The 25,480-nt window shown below is 40.2% G+C and overlaps 5 protein-coding genes across 5 annotated transcripts; all 5 read right to left on the reverse strand.

Annotated features, from left to right (window-relative positions):
- Nucleotides 1-3,830: 3,830 nt before the first annotated feature.
- GVI51_I00011 (uncharacterized protein) lies at nt 3,831-10,010 on the reverse strand (the record flags this gene model as incomplete). Its single annotated transcript, XM_065626627.1, has 1 exon — nt 3,831-10,010. One exon carries the CDS (start codon nt 10,008-10,010, stop codon nt 3,831-3,833), a length of 6,180 nt encoding a protein of 2,059 aa, XP_065482699.1.
- A 3,984-nt stretch (nt 10,011-13,994) lies between these two features.
- Nucleotides 13,995-16,589, reverse strand: EPA23 (the record flags this gene model as incomplete). The annotated part of the gene is made up of 1 exon (XM_447262.1): nt 13,995-16,589. The coding sequence occupies one exon, from the start codon at nt 16,587-16,589 to the stop codon at nt 13,995-13,997; it is 2,595 nt and encodes an 864-aa protein (XP_447262.1).
- A 2,745-nt stretch (nt 16,590-19,334) lies between these two features.
- GVI51_I00055 (glutathione peroxidase) lies at nt 19,335-19,832 on the reverse strand (the record flags this gene model as incomplete). The annotated part of the gene is made up of 1 exon (XM_447263.1): nt 19,335-19,832. The coding sequence occupies one exon, from the start codon at nt 19,830-19,832 to the stop codon at nt 19,335-19,337; it is 498 nt and encodes a 165-aa protein (XP_447263.1).
- Nucleotides 19,833-20,506: 674 nt separating this feature from the next.
- On the reverse strand, nt 20,507-21,061 carry GVI51_I00077 (glutathione peroxidase; the record flags this gene model as incomplete). The annotated part of the gene is made up of 1 exon (XM_447264.2): nt 20,507-21,061. One exon carries the CDS (start codon nt 21,059-21,061, stop codon nt 20,507-20,509), a length of 555 nt encoding a protein of 184 aa, XP_447264.2.
- A 1,145-nt stretch (nt 21,062-22,206) lies between these two features.
- GVI51_I00099 (sugar porter family MFS transporter) lies at nt 22,207-23,874 on the reverse strand (the record flags this gene model as incomplete). The annotated part of the gene is made up of 1 exon (XM_447265.1): nt 22,207-23,874. One exon carries the CDS (start codon nt 23,872-23,874, stop codon nt 22,207-22,209), a length of 1,668 nt encoding a protein of 555 aa, XP_447265.1.
- Between the last annotated feature and the right edge of the window lie 1,606 nt (nt 23,875-25,480).

The raw sequence follows: 25,480 nt of genomic DNA on the forward strand, positions 1-25,480 counted from the left end.
AGACCCCACAGCACCCAGACCCACAGCACCCAGACCCCACAGCACCCAGACCCCACAGCACCCAGACCCCACAGCACCCAGACCCCACAGCACCCAGACCCCACAGCACCCAGACCCCACAGCACCCAGACCCCACAGCACCCAGACCCCACAGCACCCAGACCCCACAGACCCACAGCACCCAGACCCCACAGCACCCAGACCCCACAGCACCCAGACCCCACAGCACCCAGACCCCACAGCACCCAGACCCCACAGCACCCAGACCCCACAGCACCCAGACCCCACAGCACCCAGACCCCACAGCACCCAGACCCCACAGCACCCAGACCCCACAGCACCCAGACCCCACAGCACCCAGACCCCACAGCACCCAGACCCCACAGCACCCAGACCCCACAGCACCCAGACCCCACAGCACCCAGACCCCACAGCACCCAGACCCCACAGCACCCAGACCCCACAGCACCCAGACCCCACAGCACCCAGACCCCACAGCACCCAGACCCCACAGCACCCAGACCCCACAGCACCCAGACCCCACAGCACCCAGACCCCACAGCACCCAGACCCCACAGCACCCAGACCCCACAGCACCCAGACCCCACAGCACCCAGACCCCACAGCACCCAGACCCCACAGCACCCAGACCCCACAGCACCCAGACCCCACAGCACCCAGACCCCACAGCACCCAGACCCACAGCACCCAGACCCCACAGCACCCAGACCACACAGCACCCAGACCCCACAGCACCCAGACCCAGACCACCACAGCACCCAGACCACACACCAGCACCCCACCCAGACCACACTCCACCCAGACCACACTCCACCCAGACCACACTCCACCCAGACCACACTCCACCCAGACCACACTCCACCCAGACCACACTCCACCCAGACCACACTCCACCCAGACCACACTCCACCCAGACCACACTCCACCCAGACCACACTCCACCCAGACCACACTCCACCCAGACCACACTCCACCCAGACCACACTCCACCCAGACCACACTCCACCCAGACCACACTCCACCCAGACCACACTCCACCCAGACCACACTCCACCCAGACCACACTCCACCCAGACCACACTCCACCCAGACCACACTCCACCCAGACCACACTCCACCCAGACCACACTCCACCCACACTACACTCCATTACCTATAGTTTTGGTTACATTACTACCATAATATTTTGCATATTTGTTATTATATGTTTTTCATTTATTATTCTAATTAATAATTGGTAATTGGTAATTATCATATGGCAGTCACTTCACACAAATATCACATATCCCAAATATGTTATGGGTTACACCATTTACCTACTAAACTATAGACATTTATATTTATTGAAGTATATTTTGTAGTTGTAAGTTATCATTCAGCATGTAATTGTCACTTGCTTTGTATGGCATTCGTTTGGGTAATCATTGTCATATACTGTTACTAAACAGATTAATGCTATCATTAGGGATATTTCTGTGTATGATATTTATTTTATATTCTCTAAATACATCTAATCATTTTATCAAAAATACAGATTACTTTTTAATTAGAGCTCATGTTCATTTTCATATGTCATTTGGATTTAGTATTAACTAGTAATTTTAAATCCCATTTATAGTGGAGCCTTAGATATATATGGACACATCATATAATCTACAGATGTCTTTTGATGAATGTAGATATATGGGATGAAATATGTACAGTGAACTTTTTAATCTATCTACATGATATTCAGAACACCTTGTGGCACATCTTCATATTTCTGATAGCTCACTTTAGACTTACCACCAGAAATCCTCCCCTCATTACCAAAATATATATTATTGGAACCCTACACAGCCCTAATTAGCCCTAACTTTAACAGCTATAAACCCTACTCACCCAGACAAATGAATGAAACACAAACCCTGATATAGCCCTAAGAGTATTACCATACCCTGTTGTAACCCTAAAAAAGATGAAAATCTGTTCTTGAAAGATGTTTTGTCTCCAACATAAATGTATCACAAACAGAAACGTAACATTATGGGTAAAAGTACTGAACATATATTGTTGTATTCACAAGCATTTATAAATTCTCACATGATATTGAATAGTTATGTGTTGTGTTGTGGAGGAACTTATTGTTTCGACAATACATATAGGAATCCTACAAGGTCATAATAACTACATCATAATAACAACGGCATCTCATGATCATTGTGAAGTAAATATTGGTGACAAGTGATCAAGGCATATATGGGAAAGTTAAGAAAACTTCATGAAATAGACTGGATAGTTCATTTCATCCTCCTGCATAGTATTCAATCAATGATGTATTCAGTAGAAGAAGTCTTGAGTATTTAAATGCTTCCACTCTTACAAGATTACAGTAATTCAGTTGTATCCTATTACTTACATAGTCTTATCCCATCTCAATGTGAACCTTGTATGTCTAACTCCCACCATCGATCCTATCAATGAATCTTGGTCAGAGTTCAGATTCAATCAGATGAACTGCAACATTTCAGGATGAACTGTTGTTCTAGAACAGAGTGGTTATTGTACTTCAACAACGCCTCGTTGAACACCATATTTCGCGTTTTTCGCAACTCTCAACGGGGCTGGGTAAATCAAATGGCTTTGTCGACTGTCTCGTAGAACGCAAGGTCTCGCGTTTTTCGCAACTTAGATATCTGGACTTGCAGGCTCAGCTTGGCTTACTACCAGAACAATAGTATTCCAGAAGAGAGACATGCTACTGTGATTCCACCATCTCAGAATGTACATTTCTGTGTTCATGTGTAAATTTCGTCAATTAAGTAACGTAATCTTGAAATGTCCAACACTATATTCTTTCAGGTATTTATAACAAAATCTTAAATCATTTCAGATTAATTTACGCCACTGCTCCAAATATGGATTCACAATACAAGCTATAAGAAGCAATACCTTCAGTATAATAAAAACTCACCAATAAGTTTTGACTGGTAAAACCATGTACTGTAACTAATATTTACTATTTTTATTCTGGCACTCATATACGTTTAAACAATTGAAGAATCACAAAATTTGAAATTCATGTTTGGGTGCTCAAGTGCGTAATTATGAAAACTTTGCCACCACATCCTTCAACCAAATTGCCAACCCAGGGAAACCTTCCCTAGATGTTGGTGAAAAAGTAAGTACTCGTTCATCGATATTTCCATGGTCATCTGAACATACATCGTATGATGCACTGTTGTGGAAATGCTGGCAGGGTAACTTCGATTGGTCACGATATTTTTCGTCAAATAACTAAAGCAGATTGTTGATCAGGGTAACTTAATCTGTCAGATGACTACCGTGCACTATCACATCTCGCGTTTTTCGCAGCATTTGAAGTTCAATCTTAAACCCACAGGCTCGAATCCATGCTTGACCAAGATTATATAAGAAACATCAACAACAGGAAGACGCACACAATACAATAATAAAGACATAAAATAATATAAAACCTTTTAGAAGAGAAAAGTAATTATAGTGTTAACTAATAGACAATATATACAAAAACTCTTGAGAATAATACTGCTCACATTATTAATATGAGATATAGAAAATAGTACGTGGAACAAAAATAATAGCCCCAAATTACGAACAATTAATATTAATTGGGGAGTTTCAGTTTTTTTTTTTACTTTAGTGTTTTTTCAGTTTTTTTCGTTTTGTTGGACTATAATCAATCCATTTTATCAATATTCATATTTGAAAGTAACAGCCTATCTAAACATCATGGCTGGACGAACGTTTGTAATATTGTACATGTTGATCAGTCACAGAACTAGTACACTTTAGATCATACCGACAACTATTACTGCAATTATAGAGAATAAAATACTAATTGAAGTGACTTTAATCGAAGCACCCTTACCCTGTAGGACAGATGCTGTCTGTGTGCTGCTGAATCCACTGCCGAAGTTGTCAACAGAGGAGCCAGAAGGTAATAGAGCAGTCGTGGCAGCCTGTTGACGTGATGATTGTGCTTGTGCTTGTCCTTGTGTTTGAGCTTGTGAAGGTACAGAGTGTGGTGTTTGGCTACTATGAATACCACTGACTGGAGATGCAGTACCCTTTGCACTCTGAACAGATGGAGATCCAGATGGTACATTATTGCCTGCCGATTGGTGCACTGACCCAGAGCCAGATCCAGAGCCACTACCACCGGCTGTGCCAGCAGCTTGTGTTGGCTTTTCGTTGCCCGACCCTTGACCAGCCACATTTCCTGACTGAGGTTTCTGAGAGTTGACAATACCACCTACACCTGCTGTTCCAGGAGCATTAGATCCTGCACCGGATACAGTTGAGACTGGTTTTGCACTTGAAACAGTGCTGCCATGACTCTGGCCACCCACGGTTTGCGTTACTGTAGAAACAATTGTGTGACCGTGCTCATCAGTACCAGTGCTATGGGATACAACCCCGGTGAATGTGTGACCGTTAGAAACCACGGTGGTGGTGTGATCAGACCCAATATTTGCTTTAGAATTCGAAGGTGCGGGTGCATTCGTGATTGTGGTGGTTATTGTTGTAGGATTACCATTGGAGTCGGTAGTGGTGATATGCGAAATGACATCAGTTTCGGTACTGCCATTACCCCTGTCGACTGTTGTGGTGTAGTCAGCTTCACCTCCGACAGATACCGTGGAGATAGTAGTTGTGCCTGTCCTGGTAACTCCATAGTCGCCTATAGATGGGAAGTACGAAATTACTACAGTGGCTGTAGCAGTGTCTGCACTCACAGTTGTCGTAGTTACTGGGGGCTGCGAGTAAGCAGGAGCAGAAGTGTATACACCCTCATCTACTTGATCATATGACATAACGGTCACTGTAGTGGTGACAGTCTGACCGATATCATTGGTGGTTGTGACATGAGATACAACAGCTGTGATCGTGTGACCATCAGAAACAAACACAGATGTGTAATCTGGTTCTTCTGTTAGAGTCACAGTTGTTATGATCGTGGTAGGCTTGCCGTCAGAGTCCTTGGTCGTGATGTGGGAGACGAGGTCTGTCTCGAACTCGCCGTTGCCCTTGTCGATCGTCGTCGTGTAGTCGGCCTCGCCGCTAGCAGTGATGGTGGAGATAGTGGTCGTACCTGTACGGGTAACCCCATCCTCGCCCTCAGATGGCGAGTAAGAGATCACAACCGTCTTGCTACTACCGTCGTCCTCCGTCACAGTGGTTGTCACAACTGGTGGCTGTGAGTAAGGTGGAGCAGACGTGTACACGCCGTCGTCTACCTGATCGAAGGAGGCCATCGTGGTGGTGTATGTAACAGTGTTACCGTCTGAATCAGTGGTGGTGATGTGGGAGACTACTTCTGTGATGGTGTGACCGTCGGAAGTAATGGTGGTGGTGTAGTCGGCCTCGCCGGCATCACTTGGCTTCAATGGGATGGTGGTGGTGATCGTGGTAGGCTTGCCGTCAGAGTCCTTGGTCGTGATGTGCGAAACAAGGTCTGTCTCGAAGTCACCGTTGCCCTTGTCGATCGTCGTCGTGTAGTCGGCCTCGCCGGCATCACTTGGCTTCAATGGGATGGTGGTGGTGATCGTGGTAGGCTTGCCGTCAGAGTCCTTGGTCGTGATGTGCGAAACAAGGTCTGTCTCGAAGTCACCGTTGCCCTTGTCGATCGTCGTCGTGTAGTCGGCCTCGCCGCTAGCAGTGATGGTGGAGATAGTGGTCGTACCTGTACGGGTGACCCCATCCTCGCCCTCAGAAGGCGAGTAAGAGATCACAACCGTCTTGCTACTACCGTCGTCTTCCGTCACAGTGGTTGTCACAACTGGTGGCTGTGAGTAAGGTGCAGGTGACGTGAACACACCCTCATCTACCTGATCATATGACGCCAGCGTGGTGATGTATGTAATGGTCTTCCCATCAGAGCCTGTAGTTGTGACATGAGATACCACCTCCGTGATCGTGCGTCCATTTGATATAATCGTCGTCGTGTAGTCGGCTTCTCCAGGTATTACATCTTCCATACTAGAAGATAAATGAGGTGCTTCTGCGTCAATATATTCCCTAGTTGCATTGAAGAGTGTGCTGTCAGTGATAATCTCCCCCTTATCATTCGTGGTGATGAAGAACGAGATCCAGTCGCTCTCAACATAGTCCGCAGCAGTGGTGGCCGTCACCGTCACAGGTGGAGGGCTGTACGTCCTGGTGCTGCTGGTGGTGATCAACCCACCAAACTCGTTGGTGGTCGTCCAGTAGCTGATGACCAGGTACTCAGTCACTTCGTTGCCCAGATCAACAGTCTTGGTCTCGGCAGGAGGTGCAGGCCCGAACGACGTGTGTGGAGCCTCAGGCAAGTTGTAGTCACGCGTAGCGTTGAACAGAGTGCTGCTCGTAACAATATCGCCCTTCTCATCAGTGGTGATGAAGAACGAGATCCAGTCGCTCTCAACATAGTCCGCAGCAGTGGTGGCCGTCACCGTCACAGGTGGAGGGCTGTACGTCCTGGTGCTGCTGGTGGTGATCAACCCACCAAACTCGTTGGTGGTCGTCCAGTAGCTGATGACCAGGTACTCAGTCACTTCGTTGCCCAGATCAACAGTCTTGGTCTCGGCAGGAGGTGCAGGCCCGAACGACGTGTGTGGAGCCTCAGGCAAGTTGTAGTCACGCGTAGCGTTGAACAGAGTGCTGCTCGTAACAATATCGCCCTTCTCATCAGTGGTGATGAAGAACGAGATCCAGTCCGTCTCGACATAGTCCGCAGCAGTGGTGGCTGTGATCGTCACAGGTGGAGGGCTGTACGTCCTGGTGCTGCTAGTGGTGATCAACCCACCAAACTCGTTGGTGGTCGTCCAGTAGCTGATGACCAGGTACTCAGTCACTTCGTTGCCCAGATCAACAGTCTTGGTCTCGGCAGGAGGTGCAGGCCCGAACGACGTGTGTGGAGCCTCAGGCAAGTTGTAGTCACGCGTAGCGTTGAACAGAGTGCTGCTCGTAACAATATCGCCCTTCTCATCAGTGGTGATGAAGAACGAGATCCAGTCGCTCTCAACATAGTCCGCAGCAGTGGTGGCCGTCACCGTCACAGGTGGAGGGCTGTACGTCCTGGTGCTGCTGGTGGTGATCAACCCACCAAACTCGTTGGTGGTCGTCCAGTAGCTGATGACCAGGTACTCAGTCACTTCGTTGCCCAGATCAACAGTCTTGGTCTCGGCAGGAGGTGCAGGCCCGAACGACGTGTGTGGAGCCTCAGGCAAGTTGTAGTCACGCGTAGCGTTGAACAGAGTGCTGCTCGTAACAATATCGCCCTTCTCATCAGTGGTGATGAAGAACGAGATCCAGTCCGTCTCGACATAGTCCGCAGCAGTGGTGGCTGTGATCGTCACAGGTGGAGGGCTGTACGTCCTGGTGCTGCTAGTGGTGATCAACCCACCAAACTCGTTGGTGGTCGTCCAGTAGCTGATGACCAGGTACTCAGTCACTTCGTTGCCCAGATCAACAGTCTTGGTCTCGGCAGGAGGTGCAGGCCCGAACGACGTGTGTGGAGCCTCAGGCAAGTTGTAGTCACGCGTAGCGTTGAACAGAGTGCTGCTCGTAACAATATCGCCCTTCTCATCAGTGGTGATGAAGAACGAGATCCAGTCCGTCTCGACATAGTCCGCAGCAGTGGTGGCTGTGATCGTCACAGGTGGAGGGCTGTACGTCCTGGTGCTGCTAGTGGTGATCAACCCACCAAACTCGTTGGTGGTCGTCCAGTAGCTGATGACCAGGTACTCAGTCACTTCGTTGCCCAGATCAACAGTCTTGGTCTCGGCAGGAGGTGCAGGCCCGAACGACGTGTGTGGAGCCTCAGGCAAGTTGTAGTCACGCGTAGCGTTGAACAGAGTGCTGCTCGTAACAATATCGCCCTTCTCATCAGTGGTGATGAAGAACGAGATCCAGTCGCTCTCAACATAGTCCGCAGCAGTGGTGGCCGTCACCGTCACAGGTGGAGGGCTGTACGTCCTGGTGCTGCTGGTGGTGATCAACCCACCAAACTCGTTGGTGGTCGTCCAGTAGCTGATGACCAGGTACTCAGTCACTTCGTTGCCCAGATCAACAGTCTTGGTCTCGGCAGGAGGTGCAGGCCCGAACGACGTGTGTGGAGCCTCAGGCAAGTTGTAGTCACGCGTAGCGTTGAACAGAGTGCTGCTCGTAACAATATCGCCCTTCTCATCAGTGGTGATGAAGAACGAGATCCAGTCGCTCTCAACATAGTCCGCAGCAGTGGTGGCCGTCACCGTCACAGGTGGAGGGCTGTACGTCCTGGTGCTGCTGGTGGTGATCAACCCACCAAACTCGTTGGTGGTCGTCCAGTAGCTGATGACCAGGTACTCAGTCACTTCGTTGCCCAGATCAACAGTCTTGGTCTCGGCAGGAGGTGCAGGCCCGAACGACGTGTGTGGAGCCTCAGGCAAGTTGTAGTCACGCGTAGCGTTGAACAGAGTGCTGCTCGTAACAATATCGCCCTTCTCATCAGTGGTGATGAAGAACGAGATCCAGTCGCTCTCAACATAGTCCGCAGCAGTGGTGGCCGTCACCGTCACAGGTGGAGGGCTGTACGTCCTGGTGCTGCTGGTGGTGATCAACCCACCAAACTCGTTGGTGGTCGTCCAGTAGCTGATGACCAGGTACTCAGTCACTTCGTTGCCCAGATCAACAGTCTTGGTCTCGGCAGGAGGTGCAGGCCCGAACAATGGTATGGTAGTTGTGATTGTGGTAGGCTTGCCGTCAGAGTCTTTGGTCGTGATGTGCGAAACAAGGTCTGTCTCGAAGTCACCGTTGCCCTTGTCGATTGTCGTCGTATAATCGGGATTTTCTGATGGTATTGGTTGGAGAAAGATCACTATTTCATTTTCGTATTGGTGGAAACTGAAATAACCTTTCCTTGCATCATTATTGCCTTCATTGTAGTGTGTAGTGATGTTATAATTGTGATCACCTGTTATAGATATCGACTTTTGTGATTTGAGATTTTTCACTTCAATGACATTGTTTTCAGCCGTTGCAATTACATCATTGCTATTACCGTCGAAGAAATAGATGAAACCCAGCTGAAATAACGCACTATTTCCATACTCTAAATAATTGAGATTTAAAAACTTAAAGCCATCTTGACCTTCTGGGAGTAAGATATAGTTCAAAACAACTGAAGCATCAAATACTGGGCCTTCACCGAGGTCAATTGTGATTGGTGAAACGACTGAATACCCTTGATAACCAATTGCATGAATTAATACATTTTCTGTTCCTTTGAAAATATCCGCATAAACGCCAATATAAGCTTGACAGTGTATATTACCTGATAAATCATTCTGAATAGTGAATACACCATTTTCATCAATGTGGTCAGGACCAAGATCTACTCTCCATAACCTGTCATCAAAATAGCCATCTACTTTCGATTCACTTTTCAGCACCTCGAGCTTACCCAATATGGCTAATGGTGAGTTATTAGGAGCCTTGTACGTGCCACCGATATGAATTGAGGGGTTAAAATTGATAGAGGTACCTAAACCAGTACCGGTTGTCTTTGGTAATTTAATTCTCATAAGACTGTTTTTTGATATAAAGACCCCATCAGCACCGGTGTTGATATCGAATGTAAAAGCATTAAAGTCTTGCACATCAGCTTTATATGACAATGAGCTACCATCAAAGATAAACTGTGATTCATCATCTATACTTACCTTGCCATTGATAACTATTGAATATGGAGTGCCATCACCTGAAGGCGCAGTTATCGTAAGTACAGAATTGCCAGACAGTGAAATACCTTCTGGTAATTTGATAGTTGTGAAATCATTAAGTGTCACCTTAGCATTTTTCAGAACCATCAGTTCGTCATCTTCGTAGGTTGTCAATCCAAGCGTAACACTGTCAAGGACAATTTCTTGATTTTCATAAGTTTTAGCAAGTACCGATGTACAGTAAAATACTGTATTGGCAGCTAATAATAATATATTTCTAAATCTCATAAAAATTTAATCAGTAGAACACCTGTACAAACTATTATTACTAGTATTATTTCTTAGTATAACTTTTTTGAAGTTTCTTTTGTCACTATAGACAATATATGGTCACATGTATTATATACTATAGTACGATTTGTAGCATACACTAGGACTTCGATATTACCTTATAGAGATGGTATTTATATAAAATGTATATCAGAAATATTTTGCAGAATGTGCAAGTTTTCTCGGGTTACTATACACTGAGGATTTACCGATAATTTGGTAACTTGAGTTCTTTACTGAGAATATTGAGCATTAGGGGGGTCAGTTTGGCTTAGTGCAAATCTTCCTACATTAATTCTAATTCTGAGAAGAAGTGAAAAGTGGGCATTGCGATTGAATAGAGGAAACTAGTTCGAATCAGCACAGATTATTTTGAACAATGAGGTTTCCTTATTATACTGATATCTTCGGAGGTGTTTAATACCGGCATTGGTTATTTAGGTATTCACGGCATGCAGATAAAGGAAGCTATTGCCCCTTCTTATTTACTAAGGGATGAAAGTCTTGGCCAATTACGGGGCTAAACATATACAACCTGTGTTGTGAGGAACGTTTAAGGGCTAAAGTGCGAGCATTACTGTTGGATGATTCGATTTCTTGGACATTTCTAAGTTTACTAGGGTGATCGGAAACAAAATTTAATGTTGCCAGTCTTTCTGGTTGGAACATATTATTAGTACTATGAAGTGGCACTGGGATTGTCTGCAACTAGAGGTTGAGTTTGTGTAAGCTGCTTCATTTGTGTGTACAGAAAATGGCGTTATAGGCTAACCAATGAGAGGGGAGCATGAGAAGATTATTGAAACAGTACTACGTGCGAGAGTTTCTATCGAGAGAGAAAAAGTGGGATGAAACGGGTAATTCAACAGGCTTAATAAGAAATGTACTTCCGCAACCGATGGAGGCCATTTGTTGCGAAGAGAAAAGCAGTGGAAATGCTCGGCTTACAAATGTAAGGATTACAAATGTAAGGATTTTCCCGGTCGTGATTTTCCCGGTCGTGATTTTCCCGGTCGTGATTTTCATGCGCGAGATTTAAAGGGGCAGCACAGTTCGTTAGCTTGCAGCAGCATGTTCTGTGGGTTGTGCAAAAGATCGTGGGATATTTTGCTTCCACGGCATCGGACAAAAGGTTCGTTTCTTCCACAAATTGCAAAAGAGTTCCTTCCGCTTTACCAAGAGATATAGTACGGTCCGGGTTTGTCTGTGCAGAATTGCTTCCAAAAAAAGAAAGAAGTGGAAGAAGTCATTTTTTCAGGGATGGAAGTCCTGACCAAATTACCGGTGGTGTATGGGTGTATTCCTGACTTCTTTTCTGTGGTTGTCTTGGTATCGCGGGAGTTGAGTGGAACGAGTAAGTAAGCTGAGTAAGAATTGCGTGAGCGGTGGGGTGTTGGTTCTTAGAATGCCAGAACAATCCCTAGCATACCGGCATTTTGCAATTTTGCTTTGTTGTTTGCTCAGAGTAAGTCTTCAACTGGGTATATGGATCCTTATTTGTGAATACTACTAATATTGTCTTATTGCACAAGTTCCATTGAAAATTTCTCACAACTTTCTATCATACTACTTAAAGTATGCATTGCCTTGTATCAAATAATGCCCATTTGTTTCTGCACACTGAGATTGTGTATTATATCAATAGTAGTTTTCACTGTTGGATCGTGTGTATCTTTATTGTTGATTTCAAAACAAATAGCGTCAGAAAATATGAGTATCTTGTGAACTGTGTTGTTTTAAGTCATTGATCAAGAAAAACCAATAATGTTGTCTATACAAATTTACACCACAAGATTATCCTCAAACATAAAAGCAACAAACTCTTTTATAAACCATCTTTGTGGGAATATAGAGAATTATGGTGGAACCTATTCCTATTGCTGACATTTCGAATGGTAATTGAAGGTAACAGATTTGGAGTAGAGGATCGCGATAACAAGCATTATATTGTTACCTGAAAAGTTTATGTTTAAGCACAGGTAGCTGCTTAAAGAGGATAATAAGTTATTATATCATACATTACTTTGATTTTCATTTCACTAGTATATTTTTGAATGCTCTTTCAATATCTAAAGTTATAGGTTATGTTCTTGTATGCTTTGATTGTTTCCTACACGGGCTTGCTTCAAACATATTTCTTTCATTCTACCATCTAACGACAATGGCAATGTTCATCATGTGAAATGCGATCGTCTCAAAAAACGCTCCGGCATGACAATGCATGTGCATATGCTCATCATATACGTACATTCCCTGGCCGTCTGCATTTTCTCATGTAAACAAAGAACATCTAAATAGCTAACTGATGGCAGATCAGTACGGATCAGTAAATACAGTTACAACACGTTTGGATAAAATGGCAAGACTTGAATTATACCCTAGTTTATCATACTATCCATAGTTGATATGTGAGGTTTTTGAAGTTTCATTTTGCTCGGTTCATTTGGTGTTTTAAGATATTTGAAGATACAATCCTCAGCCAATGACCCAAATGATATATTCAGAATGTGGAATAGAAGGACTATTGATTGATGAATCCTCATGTGTAACAGAAATCAGCTGATTTTAGAACAGGCTACAACAATAATGGATTTGATTTGGCCTGTTGCATAATAGCACAAAGAGACTTAGATTGAACACCTTTATGATCGGATTGAATGAAACATTAGTTTTTGAAAAAGAGTCATTAATGATGCTAAGCACCTAATTGAGGAAAAAATATTGTTTTTATGGATCTGTTTAGAGTCTTTGCTTGCTGCTTCAAGAACTGGTATTCGTAAGAGTAACTCTGGTATTCACCCCTATCATGACAAGTGAGTGGTTGAAGAATACACGGCTGAATTACCAGTTAACATTTTGTCGTCGATATTGTTGCTACTAGAGATAGACATGCCAAATATGTATTTTTGAAAAGCAACTAATCATGAGAGTTCTGAGTAATGGTTGTATGAAAGCTTGCTCACTACCGGAACCTTATTTGTAAAAGTTTCTTCCCTATCGTTGCTGTCCCTCAAATAATTCGACTCTACAATATCCATCGTCATGCTATAGTGTAATCTGTTTTCAGGAAAGCTTTGATTGAATAAGCCCAATGTGGTATACTTTTGTACAGCTGTATGGTTTTGAATAAAAATTGAATGGGGTAATTTATATCCAAATGATGATAATGAGGGGATGTCGGATATGTTTCTGATAAACTAGTTAGAAGTTAAAATGTGAAACTCATAATATGATATTCATACAATCGAGTATTGGAATTCCAGAGTCCAGTGTTACAAGTGTGATGTATGATCAGATGACTTTGTCGAATTTTGAGCTTCCTAACAATTAATGTATCCCATTGCATTTTTATTCAACTTTGTATATCAATTAATGGGATTACCATGAATAACAACAACGTCCTAAAGTTACACCTTCTTCAAAAAGGCTCAGATTAGATCAATAGTTGGCTGGAAAAACCAGCATAATAATTGTGGGCTAATTCTTTTGCAAACAGCACAAGTAATCTTATACAGCTTGTGATGATAGTATTTAAGATCCTATATATATGGATAGTAAAGGATACTAAATTGAATGTTTTTGGTTTCTAGGATTATGAATATTTTGGCGGCCATTAAGTGTTGCTCACAGAAGTTTGATTGGTCTGACTTTCCAGCCAGGTTCCAGAATTTGTTTTTCAATCTACTATATTGAAAGGGTTTTATATGGGACTGGTGGTGGTGCGATTCTAATGTCTTCCTGAAAGGAATCTGATTTCACACTAAGCAGATACAACAACTGAATTGACGCAGTTTGATATCCCAAATTTAGGAACCAAGGAAGTCTTGTGCGAATGTAATAAAGATTTAGGAGTACAAAGAGGAATATCATTTATTACTTAGTGTTACTAAAGAAATATAATTGGCTATTTGGTGCTGTTAAAGACACATAATGGTAATAATGTTATATCAGGCATATTGCTGTCATTATTATCGTTAATATTATCAGGTAGGTACTGCTCACTGGTAGAAGGGTGATTGATGAAGCTTGTAGTTGGTACTCTATTGGTTCACTTGATATGGCTGATGAAAATGAAATGGATTTAACAGTTGTGTACATTTCTCCTGATTCTTCTGTTTTTCTGGCGTTTTGGGGGGAAGTATCAAAACTTGAACAGGGTGTAATGTCTGTATTTTTGGTGGCAAAATTGCGGTAATTTGAATGAGAATGCGAAGTCAGTACATCAGAATAGAAAGACGTATCTAAATGGATAATAACTGTTTCAGGTCTAGAATGTTCCGTTTGTAGTGTGACGATATTACTGGAAGTTGTATCAGTTTGTGGAACTAGGGTTCTTGTAGTTCTGGTTCTTGTAGTTCTACTATTTAATGTCCTATATTCCGAGAATTTAGGTGTTTCAACTACAAACACTGTTTCTGGTGTCTCACGATTGTCAGGTCCCGTAATACAGGTGGTGTAGGTAGAAATGGTGGTGATAGTTGACACAGATCCTGGGACATAAGTTGTTGAGGCAGTAGGAGTGATTATGGTAGATGTGAAGAAAGAACTGGACGATTCTGGGTCCTGAGGTGTTTCAACTACAAACACTGTTTCTGGTGTCTCACGATTGTCAGGTCCCGTAATATAGGTGGTGTAGGTAGAAATGGTGGTGATAGTTGACACAGATCCTGGGACATAAGTTGTTGAGGCAGTAGGAGTGATTATGGTAGATGTGAAGAAAGAACTGGACGATTCTGGGTCCTGAGGTGTTTCAACTACAAACACTGTTTCTGGTGTCTCACGATTGTCAGGTCCCGTAATATAGGTGGTGTAGGTAGAAATGGTGGTGATAGTTGACACAGATCCTGGGACATAAGTTGTTGAGGCAGTAGGAGTGATTATGGTAGATGTGAAGAAAGAACTGGACGATTCTGGGTCCTGAGGTGTTTCAACTACAAACACTGTTTCTGGTGTCTCACGATTGTCAGGTCCCGTAATATAGGTGGTGTAGGTAGAAATGGTGGTGATAGTTGACACAGATCCTGGGACATAAGTTGTTGAGGCAGTAGGAATAATTGTGTTAAATGTTGATACTGAACTTGCAGTAGATGACGGATTTGTTAGCGGTATATCTGTTGAGGAACTGTTAGAATAGAAACTGGACGATGATGAAATGGATGAATCTCCTGGTGAAATGTATGATTGTGAAGGTGATGGTACTATATTAGACGAAGCAAAAGTTGATGGGCTAGTTGATAGAGTTTGTGAATATGTGATGTTTGATGTCTCAATTGTTGAAACACTACTAGATGGGATTTCTGTTACTGAGATGCTTGAAGGCCAAACAGAAGATGAACTTACTGAGGAGGAGGGTATATGTGAATTAGAGGGTGATTGTGGGTCTTCAGGGGTCTCGACAACAAACACCGTTTCTGGTGTGTCACGATTATCAGAACCTGTAATATGAGTGACATAAGTCGAAATTGTTGTTGTATCAGTTACGGGCCCTGGGGTATATGTAGTTGAAGCGGTAGCGACAATTATCTCCGAAGATTCTGTCTTTACGCAGGAGTTTGCTATTGGGTCATAAAATCCATCACTACAGTAAATAGAAGTGGAAGAGCTTGGGCAAGGTACCTGGATATGGAATATTGTCGAAGTCACTGGTATGTTAGGTGATTCTATGGATTCTGTGATGTATTCCGTTGAATAAGTAATTGCTCCTGATACATTACCACATTCGGTTTCATAAGAAATGTGGGCAGGGCATCCCTCAGATGAATCTGGTATATTAAAGAGATAACCGGAGAAGTCGTTTATTTTTGTATTGGATTCATCGGTAGTAAAATACATATTCAGCGCACCTTTAAAGTCCCTATTATTGTAAAACATTCTTATTGGGTAGTATATATTAGCATCCAAATTGACTGTAAGTGTATTTTGTTGTGTATCTGAGCCCCATAGGGCATAAGCCTGGTAATTTCCAAAATCATCTATTGTATCTTGTTGCTGGCAGCAATCAAATGCATTTCCTGCTCCAAAGTTGAGGAATAATAAATCATCCGCAAATATTGTAAATGTATGTTTCGCTGTAACTTTCGGTTTGAAATATCCATAGAGAAGCATTGTAAAGTTTGATAATGTGAATTGCAATGGGTAATTATAATTCTGTGGAAGTTGTCCTTTTGATGGTACACATGATCTGGTAGGGTTGAATTCAAAATCTAAGATACCGTCTATCCCATTCACTTTAGCAAATCGATTGTGTGTTTTATAGCCTGTACGGGGATAATTTACATCTAGATATGATGGGTCCCAGCATTGGCCTTTTTCCATTTTCTTTAGTGTACTGGTGTTGAAATAGCTTTGAATACTTTGCGGGTGAATATAACTATAGTTATATAGTTCCATAGTCAAGCCTCTATTATAAAGTCCATGATTTGGTGAGCATCCAGAGGGAAAATTATTGATTGTGCCCTCGAATGGGTTCGGAATACCAACCTTAGCATGAACAAAATATGCAAATAGAAAAACAGTCAGAATATTAATACTGTTCATGATTTTTAATTCAATATCTTAGTTTTATTCTAATTAGTTTAAAAAAGAACTATTGACAAAGTTGGAAGATTTCTAATCAAAAATGAACTAAAATATTCTGAAAGATAATGCATCCTATATATAAGTTTGTGATATGAAAAAATAGTATAAATATTGAGTGTGAGTTTGAAATGGGGCAAAGTGAATTGCTTTCAAGTCTCCTAATTGAATACTGAGATCAATTTTTGATTTATTATAATTTTATCGGTATTTGTTGCTTATTAAAAAGTAGCTATATTTTTAGATATGATTTTTTCATAAACTGAATTAAAATGACAAAAGCTGCTTAGATATTTGGGGCGCTTTTTTCTTGTCGGTTTGGCATGTCATATTAATGCTATCTAATTGGCATGTTGGATGGTACATTTTACAGAAAAACTAAGAAAAAAGCAAGGCATACCATCTCATTAAAACCTTAAAGGAACTGCCGCACAGTAATATAGTCGAAAAAATCAGATATTTTTGCTAAATATGTGCAGAGGTAAATATTGCTCGCACTCATTAGAAGTTCATGGAAGGTTGATATCAGAACGAATTCAAAAATAGATTAATTTTTTGAATTCATGCACCAGAGCTATGGGCTGCAGAATATCATGGTTGTACATGACAATACCTTTAAATTTGGAATTACTTTTCAACATCTAGTAAAATTAGTTTGGATTCTGTCTTGGTTATTTAGGGACTACAATGGAGATCAGGAGGCAGTGAGCACTCCTTTGTGGAGCCAAGAAAAGGTCTGGAGTAAATTAGAGATATGATGAAGTATTCTTAGTTGGCCAAAAAATAGCCAAAATTTTGACTACCGCCCTAATCTAGGTTGTTAAGTTAAATATGCGCATAGTTCTTAGAGTAGTAGTATAGGTAAGATTGCAAAACTATTAAATAATGTGTGTTGGGTTGTGCTACATACGGAAATAAATGGTTGTGAAAAACTTTCTTTCACTACAAACGTGTGGGTCCGTCTTGGGTTCTGATTCTCGAGCATTACATTTTTAGATTAGTAAATGTATCAATAGATATGTTGATCTTCACTCATAAAATTGCCTTCTTTTCACTGATATATGCAGGTATGTCTAGAAATACGACTTTCAATTATTGGTACAAGGATTTTCTGGTCTTATTTAGTTATGGTTCTCTTGGTGTAGTAAGTAAGCTTTTTTTGTTACTACTACGCAACAGCGAGTCGTTGATTTTATTTCTTTTTTTTCCTTGACAGAATGGAAAAGAAAAGCTGTTAGATATTTTTAGCATGATATTTTAAAATAGGTGTACTATATCTTTTTTTGTCTATTTTTAGGCTTTTTGACTTCCATTCATGAGTGTATTTGTCAGGTTAAGAAACTTAACATAGTGACTAAAACTTCCTCATAATGCCTTGTCTAAATTTAATGCCTGCGCCAGATTTCCATTGCAAAACTGCAAATGTTGCGCATATCCTTTACATTACTGTGTTACCGTGGTTTTCAGTATTAGCAAATGCGAATGCAAAGCATATATATACATTTTTAATAGAGGCATCTTGAGTTTCAAGAAAGTTGGAGTGTTAAAACTATTATTAATAGACATGATAGTGATTCAGAACGGTAAACAGTGAAAAATGTCATCAATGCTGGTACGGTAAAGCAGGGATATTGTATAGTGTAAATTTGTTATTATAATAGCCTGCCTTTATTTAATACTGCAAATAAGCAGATGAAGTAGTCTCATCTCTTACTCAAGCCTTTGTTAATATGACTGATAATGGATGAATGGTGAAGGCATTATGGAAGTCTATTGTTCACAGTTCAATGTCATATAGATTATATGAAATCGGAAATATCAAAGCTTCGGTTATTGAACAATATTCGCACCACTGATCCTAAATTACTTTTTAATGTTATGTTTACGGTTGAATCCGCAATATTTGCAGTTTAGATGACTATTATCTCATTACTAATAGATATTTTGCAATTGGATCGTTTTTTTTTCACTTATGATTTGTGGCGGCTTCATTCTATTTTAAACCAGTGTCTTGAGAAGTTGTCATTTAAGCGTCGTTCTTATCAGTTGGAATTTTAATCGTTACTTGGAAGTTTGCTACAAGCATTAATTTATATTTGCTTTTATTTCTGAGGGAAATAGTATGAGGCATTTGTACCAAATAGCATGCGGGTATACTTTGATCATCTATAGCAGTTATTAGAATGAATATTCTGACTTAACTGCTGAAGTTCACGTACTTATTCTATAGGCAAACATTATATGTTGATGAATCAGACCCCGCGTTTTAAAATCTTCTACTTACCGATCAATGGGACTTTGATGGCATCGATGTATAGCAAATTTTATATAAAAAAGAAATTAAAAGATTTGCTACTTAATTACATAAATGACAACGTATGAGAAAGAATAAAAATGAATCCATGACAAAAACAGTTTTGTTGTACATTAGTAAAGTTTAAAAAAAGAATATACATGATTGAGATTTCATTCAAAAGAGAACATATTATCTTTAATTTTGCTTCTACACTCAAAAAAGTATGGGTATACCTACTTCTCATAGACTATCCTATGCTGATTAACATCGTAAATGCAATGAATAAGAGGGTACTAAATTGATAAGATAATATTTCTAAAACTCTCTTAGTAATACTAATCTATTGAGCTTGAAATTCCACACTGTAGAGAGTTATTTTCGGCTCCTAAATTAATAGGCTTTCATATCTTTTACTTATCGTCGAGTAATTGATCTATAGTGCGTTGTAGAGATTTAGGGGAGGTTAAACTAGAGTATCGATGGCGTACTCTGCCATGTTTATCAACCAAAAATTTTTCAAAATTCCATCTTATTACCTTCAGGCCTATTTGTGATGGCATCTCATTCTTCAAATACGTGTAGACAGGATCAGCATTAGGTCCATTCACCTTGATTTTCTTTAGGATTTTGAATGAAACACCATAATTGGACAAGCAAAATTTTTGAATTACTTCATCGTTTTCAGGCTCTTGTTGGCCAAACTGATTGCATGGGAATCCTATGATTTTCAGTCCTCTGTAACTGTATTTTTCATGCAGGTACTGTAGATCATTGTACTGTGGTGTGAAGTTACACTTAGAAGCAACATTTACTATTAGTACAACTTGGCCTTTTAGGTTACTGAACGGAAACTCATTATTATCCTTATCATGTGGACTTAGATCATAAAAACTGCTTTGGCTATCCATATCTGTATCTAGGTATTTATATCTAGCACAAACAATACAATTCTTTGGACTTCATATGTATAAACTAGCTCAACAGTTGGTATTAATAATTTGTATAGTGTACTGAGGTATAACTTAATTTGATGGCAGCAGTTATGGCATAACTGTATTTACATTTAATGTGGATTTGATCAAGTAATCCTGTTTTAAATGAAATGATCTACAAAGTCTAAATCTCTTCAGAAGTGCCGGTGGGGTTTTTTTTTTTTTTTCTTTTTTCCTCTTTTTTTGCAGGTTGTTACAACAGCTGTTAGATATAACGAACAATTTAAATAGTACATGTTGAATTGTAAGCAGAATATTGTACTTTATATCAAAATACTTGAATTGAGATGGTTAGTAATTTTCATGGTGAAAGGATCTCAATAGCCACCAACACTCTCAGGGAATTGTTATAGTAGAATGTATCAACTGGTATTTCTTTTATGAATAATAAAAAAAGCTGTGTAGCATATGTTTAAGCGTAGTAGGTCCATAGTATTGCGATTATATTGACATATGCAATAACCAGCTATCACATTACTCATATACTGAATTGTATTTTTATATAGTGCAAAGGATTCTCGAGTGTTTTCTATACGTTGCTCTAAATTAACTTGATGCAAGATGTTCTTAATTGATGAGGAAGCAAGAGTTCAGTTCTTTAAAAGCTTTTCTATTGTTTCATTCAAAGTTGATGGCTTAGTTAATGATGAAGCTCTTAAAACAACATTACCTTGTCGATCTATTAGAAACTTCTCAAAATTCCACTTTATACCCTTCAGACCTAGCATTCCTGGCTTTTGTTCTTTGATATACTTGAAGACAGGGTCTTCATATGGACCATTGACGTCAATCTTCTTCATTATTGGGAAAGTAACCTTGTACTTAGAGGAACAAAATTTCTGAATTTCGGCATCGCTGCCCGGCTCTTGATGACCAAATTGATTACAGGGGAAACCTAATATTTCGAAACCCTCGTTCTTATATTTCTGATACATGTTTTCTAATTCGATATATTGAGGTGTAAAACCACAGTTTGAGGCTGTGTTTACAATGAGGACAACCTTACCTTTTAACATCTCAAAAGGATAGATATTCCCTTGGCCATCAACTGGGCGCAATTGGTGAAATGGTGACATTGACATGGCCCTATTTGCTTGTACAGTTTGTCTGCTATTCTTCAAAGGGTTGATGATCGTTTTAATCATAAGTGATCGCCAAATAAAGACACTTGGTGATATTGACTTTCAGTTTCTTTCAGTTCTGTACTAGTTGATTTTGGTACAACTAACGTGCTAGTGTATCTAGATATTTTGAGTTCACCTACGAAGTCCCGATTTCATTTAAATTTTTTGTATGTCATGGGCTATGCTATTTATTTCAAGTTATTTATTAAGTCAGCAAGTTTGGCTAATGGCATTCGGTAATTCAGATGCTCTATATATTTGGGGTGTACTATATTATTTATCGTTAACTGTTACAAATCTGCAGCACACACATTTAATCGTGGAGGATCAGCATACGGTACATATATGCCAAGAGTGATACAGAAGTTCTCTTTTTGATTACCGTTAAAAATGTAAATTACGTCAAACTAATCTTTCTCCCTCGTTATAACCAGTTAATGTCATGTCCCTAGATTTTGGTGCATATTCCTTGAAACTACCGTTGTTTTTGCATTTACAATCGTACAGGTACTTCCATCCATTGTTTAATGAAACAAGCATGTTTAGAATATAATTATTTCCATAGCCAACGGATGTAAATTGCCAGCTCTAATTTTTTATAGTTTTATGAGGTATAGAATGGTCTAATGATTTCAAGTTTTAGAAACTAGTTTATTGTTCCTCAAGTAATAGCAGACAACCATCGATGTTTTCCTATAGCATGAAAATCAGCGCAGTCCGCCGGCATATAAGAAATACGCAATATTAGAATTTTTCTTGTTAGCGTTTGTTTTGTTAGTGTTTTTCTGGCATTGATAAATGTTCAATAGGGACATTGTTAAGTGATCTCTCATCTGGCACATGCCTATTCTCTAGGTTTGAAAATTCATTTTCTATATAATGAATGGAGTCCTCTGTAATTTCACGGAATACCTCCAATATCCAATATAGCGTTCAATATACAAAGAGCCCACAATCGTAATTAAATGATCGTTAAAAGTTTTATTAAAAGACAAAAGCATATATATAAAATTAAAATGCTAATATGAAAGGAAAATAGAAAGATGTCGTAAATGGTTCTATCAGAATAGTATCAAAGTTAAAATATGGAACATCGTTTCGAAGTAGTAGACAATGAAGTGTTAATCGTTAAAATTATAATAGCAAAAGCATCCGAGTTTATGTTATTACAAGAATCTCTTGTACCATGGCTTGTCATCGTGCATCATAGCGTCGATATCGTAAGAAGCATCTCTTCTAGATGGTGGAACCCAGTTTGGAGACTTCCATGGTAAGACACCTTCTTCATACATATCATTAACTTCTTCTAATGTTAATCCCTTAGTTTCACAGACAAAGAAGAAAACATAGAAGTAAGAGAATACCAAACAACCCATGAATACATAACCATAAGAGAAGTTAATCGCACTGGTAATGAATGGAGTGAAGAAACCAATCAAGAAACCCCAAATCCAGTTAGAGCCAACAGCAATAGCCATGGCACGGTTCTTAACACGCAATGGATAAGTTTCAGAGACAATAACGTAGGCAATTGGAGCCCAAGTAGTAGCAAAACAGAAAATGAAGAAACATGTGAAAACAATCATACAGTTACCGGCACCCTTAGAGGATGCATGGTCTCTACCGTGAGGATACAGACTCTTTACACCGACTGAAGCAAAGATGACAAAACAAGCAGCCATAGTTGCAGAACCCCACAACAAACATCTACGACGGCCAAATCTCTCGACAGTCCATAAACCCACAAATGTAGAAGCGAAGTTAACAATACCTAGGACAATGGATGTCTGGAATGAATCTTCCAAACCGACAGCCTTGAAAATTGTGGTACCATAGTAGAAAAAGTAGTTATTACCTGTCAGTTGTTGCAAAGATTGAATCATTACACCCATAATAACACGAGGTAGAATCTTACCCTTATTAGAAAATAATTCACCCCAAGAGGCACTACCAGCAAGTCTTTCAGCTTCAACACCTGCGCTTATAGTATCTAATTCGAAGGTTACACCAGGGTCATCCATGGAAAGCTTGTTGGAAATAGCAATAGAACGTCTGGCTTCTTCTAATCTGCCTTTTTCAACCAAAAATCTTGGAGATTCTGGAACCATGGACATACCACCAATCATGAACAAAGCCCAGGCAAAACATAGACCCAATGGGACTCTCCATTGGACGGAGTTAGAATAATTCTTGGTACCATAGTTTGTACAGTAACCCAAGAAAATACCTAGAGTAATCATTAATTGGTAGAATGAAACACAAGTACCTCTTAGATGTTTAGGAGCTGTTTCAGAAATTAAGGTTGGAGAAAGAACGGCAATACCACCAACACCTAGACCAGAAATAATTCTACCAATAAAATACTGGTACCATTTGTCTACCGAAGCGATTTGAATAATAATACCAACAACATAGACAGAAACAACAATGACTAGACCTTTCTTACGGCCATACAAATCACCAGTACGGCCTAAAGTTAGACCACCGAAGGCACATCCAATATTAAATATAGCGACAATTAGACCAGTTCTAACATTTGACAAGTAGTAAGTACCATCTGAGTGTCTTTGACCGAATCTTCTTTTGAAATCAGTTTGAGCAACAAAACCAGAGATAGTACCTGTATCCCAACCAAAGACAAAACCACCAAAGGCAATCATTAAACATAGACACATAACGGTCCAGTAAGCGCCTAAGGGCTTTCTTGGAATCTCAGCGCCTTGAATACTGGCTTCATCGGCCTTCAGTTGGAAATCTTCGCCTTCCAGCTTAGTTTCTGGGGTCTGTCTCTCAGGATCAGTAGCGGATGTGGATGAAATGGCACTTTGTGACATTTTTACCAATTGATATTATAGTTTGATTTATAGTTTGAATAGTTAGCTGTATGATCTTTTTATATTAATTTAAGAGTAAAAAAATGAAAAACTGCAATTCAAATTGGTATAAATTGAAAATAACATCAGTCCTTTTATACTTTTTTTTATGTTAAAAATGTTTTCATGAGCTCAATAAGATGATATCCATATTGTCTCCAGGGTGAAATCATTAGTTTTCTTTTTCATTGTAAAAGAAGTAAAATCAAAAAGAAATTGAAGTGGGGTACGGTAGTATGATAGCCATTTTTCACAAAGGCATAAAAAGTCACCTCTCCACCAAATATGTGTAAAAAGCATGTATAAAATTAACCTAAAACAGGTCTATCTTTCAATTAATAGGAATTGTCTTGTTAGTGATTCCATTTTGACCTAGATAAAAATCAGAAAGAAAATAAAAAGAAAATAAATGCGGAGGTTTTTCCGCGTTTTTCCCTAGGGAGTAACACGGAACAACTATATTGTGTAATAGGAGGGGCCAAAATAGATGTGGGGATTATGTGATTCTTAGAAACACATCTAGTTGTACATAATTTTCCTTGCCCCTCACTGACTGTTCCAGAAGTTATGAAATAAGAAAATCCACTGTAAACGATCCTAGTTCAAAAAAAAACACTATATGGTCATGGTAGCTATTCTTTGCATCGCATGCCTTTTAACAAAGGGCATTATTTTCACATTGATTTCCCTGTTTAAGCCAATATCTTGGAAGAGCAGGAAAAGGAACGACGATATCTGCTAGTATCCACACAAGTTCCGGGGAACCCCGGAAAAATTGATTATTCGTCATTGGGATTTCACAGTAAAAGGTTTGTAGGCTTAAACGGAAGAGAGGGGTGCATCAGATCTTTTAAGCCTGTAAATGCTATTTGGATTAGAAAGTTTTTCCGTAATAGAGGGGTAGTAAAATGTCGTGTGACTGGCAGATACAAGAGGAGAAAAACTTCGTTCTCTGTAGAAACAGTTCGGAGAAACACGGAAACGGACAAGAAAGGGAAAAATGCCCTTTAGATCTAAGTGGCATCAACAAATTTGTTCGTACCGATCCGGAGGACAAACAAAGTATACCAATTTCTTGTGTTAATTGCAGACCGCTACTTTTCTGGTGTTAGTTCATCTACGATTTTAAGCTTATAACTCCCGAAGTACACGAAATTGTAATAAAAATTTGCCTAAAAACAATTCTAAACCCGGTTATTTTATTCGGTGGATGTACTGCGACTCTGCAGAATTGATCGAAAGCAGAGAAAAAAAAGGAATGCAAGAGGTGATCCATGGTGGCTGATGCGCGAAGTAGTTCGTATTAACCAGATACGCTATTTCTGACATTTGATTTCACTTGTATGTTGCTTGCGAAGGGGTTGATTATACCAATTTAGTAGCAGTTTGTCTACTACGTTTCCGTCGGTTAACCGTTTAGCCATTAGTTTCTCTTATCAGACATTTTACTAACAGGAAACTCAAACCTTCAGAGATCCGTTTCTTTTTTGCAAATTAGGTGGTCGCACGATTATATTTCATTTGATTTCACTTTCACAAGTAAACATTTGATACAACATACAATAGG

Source organism: Nakaseomyces glabratus, chromosome I (genome assembly GCF_010111755.1).
Source record: "Nakaseomyces glabratus chromosome I, complete sequence".
In the NCBI taxonomy this organism is placed as follows: domain Eukaryota; kingdom Fungi; phylum Ascomycota; class Saccharomycetes; order Saccharomycetales; family Saccharomycetaceae; genus Nakaseomyces; species Nakaseomyces glabratus.